The 14,077-nt window shown below is 45.8% G+C and overlaps 1 protein-coding gene across 3 annotated transcripts in view; it reads left to right on the top strand.

Annotated features, from left to right (window-relative positions):
- The window catches only part of LOC124789768 (tonsoku-like protein), a 269,414-nt gene that overhangs the window by 239,901 nt on the left and 15,436 nt on the right, over nt 1-14,077 (top strand). For all 3 annotated transcript variants that reach the window (XM_047257225.1, XM_047257226.1, XM_047257224.1), the window contains one exon: nt 2,315-2,443. In XM_047257225.1, coding sequence (XP_047113181.1) covers nt 2,315-2,443 — 129 coding nt within the window. The remainder of the gene's footprint in view (nt 1-2,314; nt 2,444-14,077) is intronic.

Below are 14,077 nucleotides of genomic sequence, written 5' to 3'. Positions count from 1 at the left end.
ATTGTGAAGTTCTGTGAGCAGTACTAAACTGTATGGAGTGTCAAGGGAATGGTGAAATCTGACACCTTGACTTACGTCCTAAAATTTTTTAGCTGTTAAAGAACATTGTGCAAGTGTAATTAAAAAGTCGTTGAAAATTGCCAGTATCATTGCCCGCAAGGTACCTGGAGGGACATACAGCCCCAGCAGAGCCAGCACAGCGCAAGTTCCCAAAATGGTTGGCAGTACATCAGAATGTGGATAAGAAGAGATAACCAAGTCATAATTTGGCAAGTCGAATTCAATATCTTTTGAGGGTTGCTGTTCACATAATTGTTCATGATTAGGATGCACATGAATGTACAATTTGTTTATTATCCAGAAATAACAGTAGTAAGCAGTTCATTTTGTGGTATTTGCAAGTAGAAAATGGTTAACATCAAGCCGAGATAATATTCATTATATTTCCTTAGCACGTCTATGCTAACAGATTCAGTCTTCCTGCAGTTTCCAAAATTTCATAGTAATGTAGACTACAATTAACATTCTCGATTTGCAAATATGAAATATGAAGAACATGGTATGCAGTGAAACTATCTAATCCTGCGGAAGACCTACATAATAATACCAACCATAAATATGAGAGGATTAATATATCCATATTTTCTTATCTTTCTTCTGGAACCTAGGGGCTCATTAGAACAAAAATTAAAAAACTACTGTTGCTTTTGTTGGGCTCTTGGTTGTAACATAGTGACGTGTCTGTCTTTCAGGACGACTATAGAAATACTGTTGAATACAGTGCACATCCGTCCCCACTCCCCAAACACATAATGTGTACCAACCCTATTACAAGGAATTTGTTGGACAGTAAGATAAGCAGTAGCTCTTTGCCATTTCATTTTTATTAGTGGCATGATATTCAGAACCTTGTACACTTGTGCATTATCAGTACACATCACCAAATTTTATCAGATATTCCTGAAAGGCAGTTTAATATGCAGAATAACAGCTGGAATCATTTCCTGCCCCGTCTCATTATTGTTTAGATGAAATTAGTAATTACTGGGAAGTGCCTGCATGCATTAACTTTTTTGCGATGGATAATAATGAAAACATTTGTTTTGGTCATTTTTTGCTGACTATGAGGAATAAACAAGCAACTGTTTCATTCTTACTGGAATGTACAAAATACACAAGAATTGTTTTAAAATTATGGTCATGTATGTACTATTCCTTTCCAACAAATTAAATTCCCCATTGATGTGATGGAAGACATTTGTTATGTGTCAAAACAAGCCTTGATTACATGATTATTCTTCTCTGCTAGTCACCTTTGTTAGAATTGCAGCTGCAACATTTTAGCTGTCAATATGAACTGGAAGTTTTTCAATGATATGTTACATTTTTCATACAGATTAGATGCATGAAATTCCTTAAGTGTGGAGCACCAGATCGTGCACTGTCCTGTCCTGTCACTTGTGCTTTTGCTCGTTTGTGATTTATGCACTAGGCAGCAAGAGCTGTACAAATCACTGTTAAAAACAATTATGTGTGGCAACAATGACTAACTTCAACAATTTTTAAATAGTCTTGGCGTGTATTAGCAAGTACAGCTTTGACAGTGCATGTCTTTTAATGTGTTCTTCATATGTAAAAAAATTCTGGGCATGTATCGACCATTCTCTTCAGAGCCCTGTCAAAATTGAATGTAATCCATTTGCTTAGAAGTATCTGTTGAGGTTCTCAAACATTTCATTAGCTGCCTTTTCAACTGGAGGACAAGTACTTCATTTTATTCCCTGTACTTGAGTCATTTGCATCTTCTGATAGTGAAAGTGGAAGATCACTGTTATATCAAAATAACACAGGACCAATATAGAACCATGTGGTACACCGTGTCTTATTACTTCAAATTCTTAGTGTCTGTTATTATGCAAATCCTGGTCTGGTGTACAGTTTTAATCTGCCCAGAAGTTTCATATTCACACTCTTGTTTTTGTGATTTATTTATGTTTCCTTACATAGTTTTCTATATTTTCAATGTACTAGATCAACCAAGAAACAAACTTTCATCCTCAATTCAAGGAGAATTTTTCCGAACTAAAAAGTCTTTTTGATTACTTTCTTTTATTTAACAGCTCAATCCATTGTGTGTGTGTGTGTGTGTGTGTGTGTGTGTGTGTGTGTGTGTGTGTGTGTGTGTGTGTGTGAGGGGGGGGGGGGGGTGTTCTTGTCATAATGTGATACGAGTTGTCATTGAGTTTGCTTGCTGGAAATGTTACAACTTTTTTTTTTCTGACAGTAATTCCTTTGCCATTGATTTCTTTCATAGCTCTTGGCTGCATGTATATTAACAATGCCTCAACTGAAGAAGTTGGACATCAGCTGCAATAATATTTCAGCTGCTGGTCTCTCCCATTTGAGTAGCTCATTTTCAGCAAACAAATCGCTGCCATTGCAGGTATGTTCCTATTTTTCGTAAGTCTTTTCATAAGTTTTACTAACATTATATAAATGTACATTATAAATTGTAATTATGGGGCAAATAGAACAGAATAATGAACAGTGGGATACAAACAATGGAAAACGTAGTAGCAATCAAGGGACAGAATTGATTTCTCCAGTTCTCAGTTCGGTCACATGTGAGGACTTCTCACGAACTAAAGAAATCTCACAACATAATTGTATTTTTTACCAAGTATTATTCCATTTGAATAATGTATACATGATGGCTAAATTTTATTCTGAAATATATACCACAGCTACTGAGAAAACAACAGCTATTAATAAAAATCATAAACTGTGAGACCAATATTCTCAGTGGCACTTCTTTAGCAGTTGCTAACGTGCTGTCCCCTCATTTCTTCCACGAATTCTATTTTCAATAATCTATATTAAATTCTATGTTCCCTTTCACTCTTTTTGGCCTACCTATGTTTGATAGCTCTTTGTAAGTGTCCTGCGATTTGAATTTTGGCTTTTAGTTAATTGTTACATCCATTTCTTTTTCCCACACTTTATGTTCCTCCTGATCTATGATCGGCATCATTGCTTTCATGCCTCCATCATGTTTCTTTCTTTGGGTGAAGGAGCTGCCTAAAAGAAGCTGCAAAAGAGTCAACCTTTTATTTCTGATTGTGTTTTAGATGAAAGTAGAAAATATTCCATTAGTGTGAAGAGGAACAACTGTGATTTATTTAGCCTTTATTGATTCCATGTCTCTGAGCTCATCCTGTAGATGTGAAAGTGCATCTGTGAATTTGGTAGACACCAATCAACCTCAACTGTGGCCGTCATACCCTCAGAGATCTACTTTCTATACAACTTTTATATGTGGAGTGACTCATTTTTCAAACAAATCATAAAATGTCCTTTTAATAGAATTTTTCTTTCAACGAAATGTAATACTAACTATCAGACAATCTTTATAACTGTGTGGGCCACATGGTAGACGTGCTCATATTACGGTATTCCCTGCATTATCACACCGATACTGGTTGTACATGAGTGTTTGCTACATTTTAAGTACTCTGTTAAGATAGACTACTCTCATAGTGTGCTACATCCTCCTAATGTGTGAAAGAATTTGTTGGGTATGATTACATCTCAGATTTCAGACAGTGTTACTTGTTTAAAAAAAATATAGGAGACAAGTTCCTTATAATGAAAGATAATTAATAGTAATCTTAATTTTAGTTATTTCACATAGAAGTTAGAAGGAATGTTTTGTTTTCAAAGCTAGACAAGCCTAGAGCCCATTATTTAAAGTACTTAGTTTCTTGTTTTCCCTCATAATGACGGTGATCCGTAGCAAGATAACAATAATCATATGTTTCGATAGTCCATACTGTTGCTATGTTTTTTGACATATAACAACGAGTTTTCAACCTGATATTTAAGTGACTTAGTGTATAATCCTCTTTTCAACGTACTCTTTACATCATCACATTCAAGTCCATCTTGTTGTTGTTAGTCTGTCTTTAAGCAAGACTGATCATTTTCAAAAGAATGTATATTGAGGGGAACTGATCCTTGAATTGGTATTATCATGGTAGTCAAATATGAACTTATTATGTGCTCACATAACAAGAGTAATCATGTCATTAATAACGTGTATACAAGGTATATAATATTTCCAGATTACATACATAAATATTAACAGGTAGCATGTTCATAAATGAAGAAAGAAAATAGAAGGGGCAGAGCTAGATTTATAGCATGCAGTTTATGTAGGTAAATACATGTTTGTACATAATTACCTCAGAATTTGGAATATCCCGCTGTAAACACACTTTACATTGCATCATTTCATCTTAATCACTCACTATACTCGCAAGTACTCTGATTTTACAAGAAAGTACGCCAACTGCTGGGATCCTGTGAAGTGACATATTTTTCCTATATACCACCTCCTTGCAGAAGCTTTGATGTCATGATGAAATAGTGTCACTAGCTGGTATCTTGAACAACAGGGAAAAAACAGGTGGTAGAATCACTCCAAGGCAAAACTCGTGCCATCGCATCGTAAAAGACATGAATAATAGTCTCGAGCCAATTTATTGGGCACAGTACACTGTGTGTAGTGGAAACTTCCTTGCTCGATGAGAAAGTCACGGTATGGGTTGGATTTACCACATCTACCGTTATCGGGCCTTTTTTCTTCGAGGAACTGCGTGAGTCTGGTTTTGTAACTGCTACTGTGACGGTTGAAGGTACACCAATATGTTACAGAATCGCATCATCCCCAGCCTAGCTGATAAACACCTGCTGGAACGTACGATGTTTATGCAGGATGGCCCTCCACCCCATATTGCTAGACGCGTGAAAGGTCTCTTGCGCGCGTCGTTTGGTGATGATCGTGTGCTCAACCACCTCTTTCGTCATGCTTGGTCTCACACGTACCCAGACCTCAGTCCATGCGATTATTGGCTTCGGGGTTAACTGAAGTCGCAAGTGTATCGTGATCGACCGACATCTCTAGGGATGCTGAAAGACAATGTCCAACGCCAATGCCTCACCATAACTCGGGACATGCTTTACAGTGCTGTTCACAACATTATTCCTCGACTACAGCTATTTTGAGGAAATGGTGTGCATATTGAGCATTCCCTGTAAAGAACATCATCTTTGCTTTGTCTTACTTTGTCATGCTAATTATTGCTATTCTGATCAGATGAAGGCCCATCCGTCGAATGTTTTTTGAACTTTTGTATTTTTTTGGTTTTAATAAAACCCCATGTCATTCCAAGCTTGTGTGTCAATTTGTACCCCTCTATCTACATTATTCCGTGATTTATTCAGTTGTCAAATTTATACTGACTTTTTGATCACCTGCCAGTTAATTGGTGCATTTCCCAGTGAATAGTGGAATGCTGAGGAATGCCACGGTTTTACAAATTAGATCTGTTTCTCATGCATTATTTTCTGCCCTGATGTATTATGTGGAAAAGTTTCCAGTGTTATCGAACACACATCCAGGTAAACAGCATGATGCCATGGATGAATGTCATCCCAGTTTTGTGCATTTCGGATACATTATCTACTGGATAAAATCTTAAATGGAGAAAGAATTGACCTACAGTCGTCCCTGACAGGAAAAAATAAGAAGTAGTGATGGCAGTGTAAAAAAAAAGACAGATTGTCGTAAGAGGCGACTAAAAGGAGTCTCAAACGTTTCGGCCCTTATGTGATGGTTCCCTCTTGTGTTTGGCTACCATATTTCAAAATTACTCCGAAGAGTGAGCCAATTGGGGAAAGTGCCTTACTTCGTGCATTGTGTCCATCGTACATTGAGACCTTTAGCCAGCTTATTCATCGTTGCATTGCAGTCCCACTCGCTCTCCATCTCTTGGTCATCTCCTCTTTCCGCCATACACTCTGCGGTGTTGCTTTCTGCGCTGACGATGGCCTTCCTGCCAGGTGGCCCTTGCTGTGGCTGGGTGGCACCTGTGGGGAGGGCCCTTGGTTGGAGTGGGTGGCATTAGGGTGGATGACACGCCATGAAGCGTGGCACATCTCTTGCTGCTGGCCAACCACTAGCAGTCTCTAAGCGTTTGAGGGCTCACTTTAATGCAAACATATACGACCCCAAATCGTTACCCTCCCTGGCCACACCATGGGAGGAACGAAAGGCTATGAATGACAGCGAGATGTATTCGCCCCAGTATCTAGTCTGTACGAGAGCTGAAGGGGAATCCTTTGTGTCCATGAAGCCTCAGTTCTTGGTAGAGCATTTAGAGGACAAGTTTGTGGAGGTGGAGGGCTTGTCAAAAATGCGGTCTGGGTCAGTCTTGATAAAAACAGCATCCTCTGCCCAGTCACGGGCATTACTCACTTGTGAGAAGCTGGGGATGTTTCTATTACTATCACACACCATAAAAGCTTAAATATGGTCCAGGGCATTATCTTCCACACGAACCTTCTTTTACAGTCTGATGACGAGCTGCTCACCAACTTAAAGCAACGAGGTGTTCATTTCGTCCGGCGCATCCACCACAGTCAAAGGGATAATCAGATTGCCACAGATGCGTTCATCTTGGCCTTCGAGGGTGACACATCACCCGAGAAGGTGAAGGTGATGGTCTACCACTGTGATGTCAAGCCATATACCCATCCCCCAATGCGGTGCTTCAAGTGTTGGAAGTTCAGCCATATGTCTTCCCGCTGTGCTTACAGCCTCATATGTCGTGATTGTAGTCGTCCATCCCATCCCGATACTCCATGTGCCCCGCCTCCCGTCTGTGTCAACTGCGGAGAGCACCATCCCCCTTGCTCGCCAGTCTGTAAGATTCTACAAAAGGAACGGAAAATAATGGAGTAAAAGACCCTGGACCGACTGACCTACACTGAGGTTAAATGGAAATTTGAATGACTTCATCCCGTGCGCATGACGTCATCTTATGCTGCCACTGTCACTCCTGTTACAGCTCCATCCATTGCACCACATACAGTCACCTCTCAGAGCCGAAGGACCACACATGCCCCCTTGATGGTGGGGGGCACTTCCCTCCCTGTTGCTCCCGCACCACCTACCTTGGGAGCATCACCCCCGCGGGCTGAAGAAGCCCCAGGTTGCTGGTCGTAGGGCTTCGCGGTCCTCTTCAGTCCCAGAGACTGAATCAAAGAAGCCCTCCCAGCAAAGGCAACCAAAGGAACAGCGTGAGAAATCGAAATCAAAGACCCCTAAGACCAACGTAATTGTGGTGGCACCCACTCCACTGCTACCTACAACCTCTGCATCTGAGAATGCGATGGAGATTCTGATGTCCACTGAGGACCTAGATCTCACCAGTCCCTCAGACATGATGGCTGCCACTCCCATCAGTACTCAATCGGTGGCAGCAGATGACCCAGCAGTGTAATCTGCCTCCTCGGGCTCTTCATGCCTTTCTCGGCCATGGACAATGTCATCCTCCAGTGGAACTGCAGCGGTTTTTTCCACCATCTTGCTGAGCTCTGACAACTTCTCAGTCTTCACCCTTTCCTCTGCACTGCTCTTCAGGAAACTTGGTTTCCGGCGATGCGAACCCTGCCCTCCGTGACTATCGGGGTTATTATAAGAACCGTGCAGCTTATGAGAGGGTATCTGGTAGTGTCTGCATCTATGTCCTTCATTCTCTTTACAGCGAGTCTGTACCTCTACAAACACCTTTAGAGGCTGTGACTGTTCGGGTATGGATGCCTCAGGCTGTTACTGTCTGCAGTCTCTTATCTTCCACTGGATGATGATGTCCTGCAGCATGTCCTGGCTGCGCAGATAGCCCTTTTGCCGCCACCTTTTCTGTTACTGGGCGACTTCAATGCCCATAACTCTCTGTGGGGTGGATCAGTGGCAACAGGCCAAGCAGCATCATTGAGCAAGTATTGGCACAGCTCGACCTTTCTCCTTTAAATACTGGTGCCTACACACATTTCAGTGTGGCACATGGCACATACTCAACCATTGACCTTTTGATCTGCAGCCCTAGCCTATTACCATATGTCCAATGGAATGTGCATGACAACTTGTGCGATAGTGACCACTCTCTGATCTTCCTGTCACTGCCACAGCGTCACTATTCTGAGCACCCCTGCAGATGGGCTATGAATAAGGCTGACTGGAACTATTGAGCCTCTTTCCAATGACGCCATTTATGTGGTAGTTCACTCAGTCACAACCGGCGTCGTTACTGGCACAGAATCTGCCTTTCCCTGTTTTGGGTTCCCTCGGCGGAGGACTGTGCATTGGTGGTCGCCCAAGATCGCTGAGGCAATTAAAGATCGCAGGCGGGCGCTCCAGTGTAACAAGCGGCATCCCTCATTGGCACTCCTTATTGCCTTTAAACGGGTCTGTGTGCAAGGCTGCCGCTTCATTCACCAACGCAAACAGGAGTGCTGGGAAAGGTATGTCTCCACCATTGGCCTCCGTACCTCTCCATCGCAGGTTTGGGCCAAGATTCGGTGACTATGGCTATAGGACCCCCATCAGCATACCTGCGCTTTCACTGAATGGAGCAGTCTGTACTGACTCCGACACAATTGCAAACCACTAAGCGGAGCATTTTGCTCAGAGTTCAGCTTCTGCGAATTACCCACTGGCCTTCCGCTCCCTGAGAGAGTGGTTGGAACGTCGGAGCCTTTCATTTCACATGCGCCACTCTCAATCGTACAATGCTCCGTTCAGTGAGTGGGAATTCCAAAGTGCGCTTGCCGTGATATGGCTCCCGGGCCAGATCGCATCCACTGTCAGATGCTCAAACACCTCTCAGTGGACTGCCAGCGACACCTCCTAGACCTTTTCAACCGTATCTGGGTCGAGGGTGAGTTCCCGTCACAGTGGTGGGAAAGCATCATAATCCCCATGTTGAAATGTAGCAAGAACCCACTGGAGGTGGGTTAGCCTCACCACATTCTTTGCAAGTTGCTCGAACGCATGGTGAGCCAGAGATTGAGTTGGCTACTTGAGTCTCGGGGCCTTCTGGGTCTGTCTCAGTGTGGGTTCCGCAAGGGCTGCTCTGCCGCCGATAATTTGGTGCGCCTGGAGTCTGCCATCTGTACGGCCTTTGCCCGCCATCAGCATCTGGTCACCATCTTTTTTAACATGCAGAAGGCATACGATACGACATGGCGATATCACATCCTCTCTACACTTCATGGTTGGGGTCTTTGGGGTCTGCTCCCAATTTTCATACAGAATTTTCTGTCGCTTTGTTCCTTCTGCATGCAAGTTGCGGCCTCCCATAGTTCCTCCCAAGTTCAGGAGGATGAGGTACCACAAGGATCTGTCTTTAGTGTCTGCCTCGTTTTTGTTGCAATTAATGGGCTCGCTGTGGTGGTGCGAACGTCTGTCTTGGCTTCCTTGTATGCTGATGACTTCTGCCTATACTTTAGCTCCACTGGAATTGCAGCTGCTGAACGGCAGCTGCAGGGCGCTATTCACAAGGTGCAGTCTTGGGCTGTAGTGCATGACTTCCAGTTTTCGGCTGCCAAGACCTGCGTTATGGATTTCAGTCGGTGACACACTGTTCACCCTGAGCTACGGCCTTATCTTCACAGCGAACTTCTTGCTGTGGTGGAGACACTACGGTTTTTGGGATCTGGTTTTGATACTCGGTTGACTTGCCTCCCTCATATTCGGCAGCTTCAACAGACATGCTGGGGGCATCTTAACGCTCTTTGTTGCTTGAGTCATACCAGCTGGGGTGCCGTTTGGTCTACCCTTCTACAGCTGTACCAGGTGTTAATTCAATCTCGTCTAGATTATGGGAGTCTGGCTTACAGTTTGGCATCACCTTCCACAATGCAGTTGCTTGACCCCATCCTTCACAGCGGGATCTGACTCGCCACTGGAGCTTTCTGGATAAGCCCTGTCAACAGCATACCTGTAGAGGCGGGTGTCCCTCCATTGCGGATCTGGTGCCAACGATTACTGGCCACTTATGCTACACACGTTTGTAGTTTGTCTGGGCATCCCAATTATCATCTCCTGTTCCCTCAGTCGGTCGTCCATCTTCCAGAATGGTGGCCCCGGTCAGGGTGTAAGATCGCAGTTTGCGTCAGAGCTCTTCTCTCTGGGCTTGAGGTTTTCCCTCTTCCACCTCTTTTCCGGACCCCTCTGTGGTGTGTGCCCCACCCATGCCTTCAGCTCGATTTGGCACAGGGCTCGAAGGACTCAGTCCCTCCTGAGGCCCTCCGCCGCTGGTTTCTTTCAGTCCTTGCCGCATTTCAAAGCTCTGACGTGGTCTCTACTGACAGTCCGATGGTTGCTGGTCGTGTTGGTTATGCTCTTTCTCTAGGATATCATTATGAACAACACTCATTGCCGGCTGGCTGCAGTGTTTTCACTGCCGATCTGGTCGCCATCTCTCACACCCTAGGGTATATCCGCTCCTGTGAGTCCTTTGTTATCTGTAGTGACTCCCTGAGTGGTTTACAACCTATCGACCAGTATTTCCCTCACTCTTGTCTGGTTATGGCCATCCCGGAGTCCCTCCATACTCTTGCCCGTTGCGGCCGCTCTGTGGTCTTTGTGTGGACCCCGGGTCACGTCGGCATCCCGGGAAATGAACGTGCTGACACGCTGGCCAAGCAGGCTGTCGGTGCACCAGCCTTGGAAATTGGCCTTTCGGAGAGTGACCTCAGGTCAGTTTTGAGGCAGAAGGTACTTCCCACCTGGGGTGAAGAATGGCGCACCTTTCCTTCCCCCAACAAACTGTGGGCCATCGAGGAGGATACCGGTGGGTGGCACTCTTCCTTGCAGGTCTTTTGCAAGGACTCTGTTGTCCTCTGCCGGCTGTGCATTGGCCACACCTGGATAACACACAGCTATTTATTGTGCCATGAGGACCCACCCTTATGTCGCTGGGGGTCAGCTTTGGCGGTGGTCCACATCTTGTTGGACTGCCCACTTTTAACTCCGCTCAGGCAGACGTTTGCGCTGCCTGATATGCTTCCTGCACTTTTTTCAAATGATATTGCGATGGCAGATTTAGTTTTTAGTTTTATTCATGCAGTGGGTTTTTATTGCTTGATCTAAGTGTTTGTCTTTTTTCTTTGTTGTTGTTGTTGAGTCTGGCCTTTGGCCTACGATATTGGACTGGGATTTTTAGTGTGTTTCTTGGTGGTTGGCTTTGTTTCTACGGTCGGCCAACCACTGTCACACTCGGTGTGATTTTAATTCCTTTTTTCTGGTCTCTGCCTGTGTCTTTCTTGTCCTGTGTCATCTTGTCATCTCCATTGTTTGTTCTTATTCTTTGTGGGTGTTTCAAGTTCGTGGAAAAAGGGACCGATGTCCCTAGTAGTCTGGTCCCTTCAATCCCACTAACCAACCAATCAACAGACCTGTACATGCACTGTGACTGTGGAAATTCAGTACGGAGTAACGCCACCACATGCTGCGATATGTTATATGTGACTAAAGGGGAAATTATGTTAAGTACAGTCCCCCTAAATGCACATTCCCCTGTTAGAGGAGAAGACAGAAGGAGATCTTCTGTGGACAACTGGAACAAGCTTATCAACAGTGTCCAAAAAAGTCATGTAAAAATGATGATAGGAGACATTAATGTTAAGGTAGGGCAGGCACTGGTTTTCTCCCCTGCCCTTGGTAAATACAGGGTCCGTAAAGAGAGTAATAACAATGGAATTTTGCTGCATCACTTAACATGACAGTTATACTGTGTGGTTCCACAATACGAATGTATGCAAAATGACCTGAGTGTCACTAGACAACACTATTATAAACCAAATTTATCATATATTAGTAGATACCTGGCATGGTTCTGTTGTACAAAATAAGTATAACATCCCAAGAACTTAAGAACCCAAGGAAGGCAAGAATGACAAAATAAGTATAACATCCCAAGAACTTAAGAACCCAATGAAGGCTGAGTACCAAGCTACTAATTCGGAAAATAGGTTGAGAGGGATCCCACAGAACTATAATCATAACATAAATGAGCAGTGGAACAAAATCAGAAACGAAGTACAGACTGCTGCAGTGGAAGTGATTGGTGTGGAACTGTTGTAACTGTGAACAGAACGGTCGCGGGGTGGCAATGACGGCAAGCACAGCGGGACCCATGGAGAAGCCCACGAGCAACAACACAATAGGAGAGGATGGACACAACCAATGAAGGACAGGACAAACAACAAGATCGAAGAACGGAGCCACAATGAAAACTAACAAACAAGTCCACTTGTACACAGAACAAGAAAGTAAGTAAGCTGTCTAACTCGAGGCGATGTGTCCACAGACGTATACGAGATTAGACTGGCTGGCTGAGTGAGAGGCAGGTGCTTAAGTACGCTATCGGGGCGCTGCTATTGGCCGCTGGAACCACATGTTCCACTGTGGCGCCCTCACACTAAAAGCGGCCCAGGAGGCGCGTGCCGCCACAGCCTACGGCACGATGGTGGAGAGACCTCTTAGGGGTCTTCGACGTCCATGACGTCTGGCGGGGATTCAAATTCCGCGGTGAGTGGTATCAGATCCTTCCCCGCTGAAACTTGTCCATAGGGGTGGAAACGCCCCAGACGGTGCCGAGGTGGACGGCAGTGGGAAGAGGAACTGGGTGCATCAACCACAAGTGGCGGCGAGGAAGGGACGTCCGAGGTATCCATGACAGCCAATCCAGAATCCTGGGTGGGGGAGGGAGCCGCCTATCCACCCGGAGGCGGAGAGGGCCGGCAGCAGGCCTGCAGGGAGACAGCAACCGGGGACAAGGACAGTGACTCAAGGACCACGTCCGTACCTGAAGGAAGTAGGGAAAGAGGTGGCGGCGCTCCAACTGTTTCGACGTCTGCACCAAAGTCACCGGCCATGGGCCGCTACGCCCGTGGCAGGTGTCCAACCAACCTTGCGCCCATACTCGCGGACCCACACGGCCGTGCCAGGGCATACCGCTGTGAGGGCCAGGAGTGGGGGTGGGAGGAGGGTGGCATCAGCAAGTGGAGCATGGTCCGCGGCTGTTGCCTATGAAGGAGCTCTGCCGGACTGCGTCCGTCAATTGGCATAGTGCGATAGGTGCTCAAAAAGAGGGTGACGGCCGATGTGGTCGGAGATGTGTCGACTGCCTCAGTCAACTGGTGTTTAAAAGTGCGGACAAGCCTCTCTGCCACGCCATTGGACGAAGGGTGGAAAGGGGGGCTACAGATATGTTTGATACCATTGGCCTGACACAAGTCGTGGAAGGACGACGCCGTGAATTGGGGACCATTATCGGAGACCAACGTGTGTGGCAGGCGCTCAATGCAGAGAACCTGGGCCAGGGCCGTGAGTGTTGCCTCCGTGGTAGCGGATGCCATGCGGACAACATATGGGTATTTGGAGTAGGCATCAATGATGAGTAACCACATGGACACCAAAAATGGGCCCACAAAATCAATATGGATGTGATCGTAGGGCCGGCGAGGCACAGGCCAGGGTGCAGACGACTGAGGGGGGCTTGCCTGGTGATGCGCACAGACGGTGCACCCACTGACCAGGTGCCCAATATCGCCATTGATGCCAGGCCAATACACATGCCGGTGAGCCAAAAATTTCATACGGGACATACCCCAGTGCCCGTGGTGTAACAGACTGAGCACCCAAAGCCGCAATTCCGGAGGGATGACCACCCGTTGGGCAACCGACTCCATGGCCAACAGAAGGACATCATCGACCACGGAGAGCCTGCGGGACAGGTGGCGCCAAGGGCTGAAATTGGACTGCATCCGACGAGTAACATAGGATGGCCACCTGTGGACCACGTAGTTGAGAACCTGCCGCAAGACAGGGTCGCAGCAGGTAGCTGCAGCAATGTGAGCAGCCGTAAGAGGCAGACTGTCCAGCGCATCCCGGCGGGCGGAATCAATGTGAAAGCAGAGGATTTCCTGTTGGTCAAAGGCAGGATCGGGGCCTGCTGGGAGATGTGACAAAGTGTCCGCATTAGCATGGTGGCTGGTGGGCCTATACCGGATGGTGTAAGCGTAATTAAGTAAAAACAATGCCCAGCGCTGGAGATGTTGAGCTGTCTGCACTGGAAGGTGAGAGTGGGGTCCGAAAAGTGTAACCAAGGGTTTATGGTCCGTCAGGAGGGAGAACTTTGCCCCAAAGAGATAGGTATGAAATTTTTTG

This window comes from Schistocerca piceifrons, chromosome 3, assembly GCF_021461385.2.
Source record: "Schistocerca piceifrons isolate TAMUIC-IGC-003096 chromosome 3, iqSchPice1.1, whole genome shotgun sequence".
Lineage (NCBI taxonomy): Eukaryota > Metazoa > Arthropoda > Insecta > Orthoptera > Acrididae > Schistocerca > Schistocerca piceifrons.
Note: the sequence above shows the minus strand (reverse complement) of the source record. Positions and strands in the feature narration are given on the sequence as shown.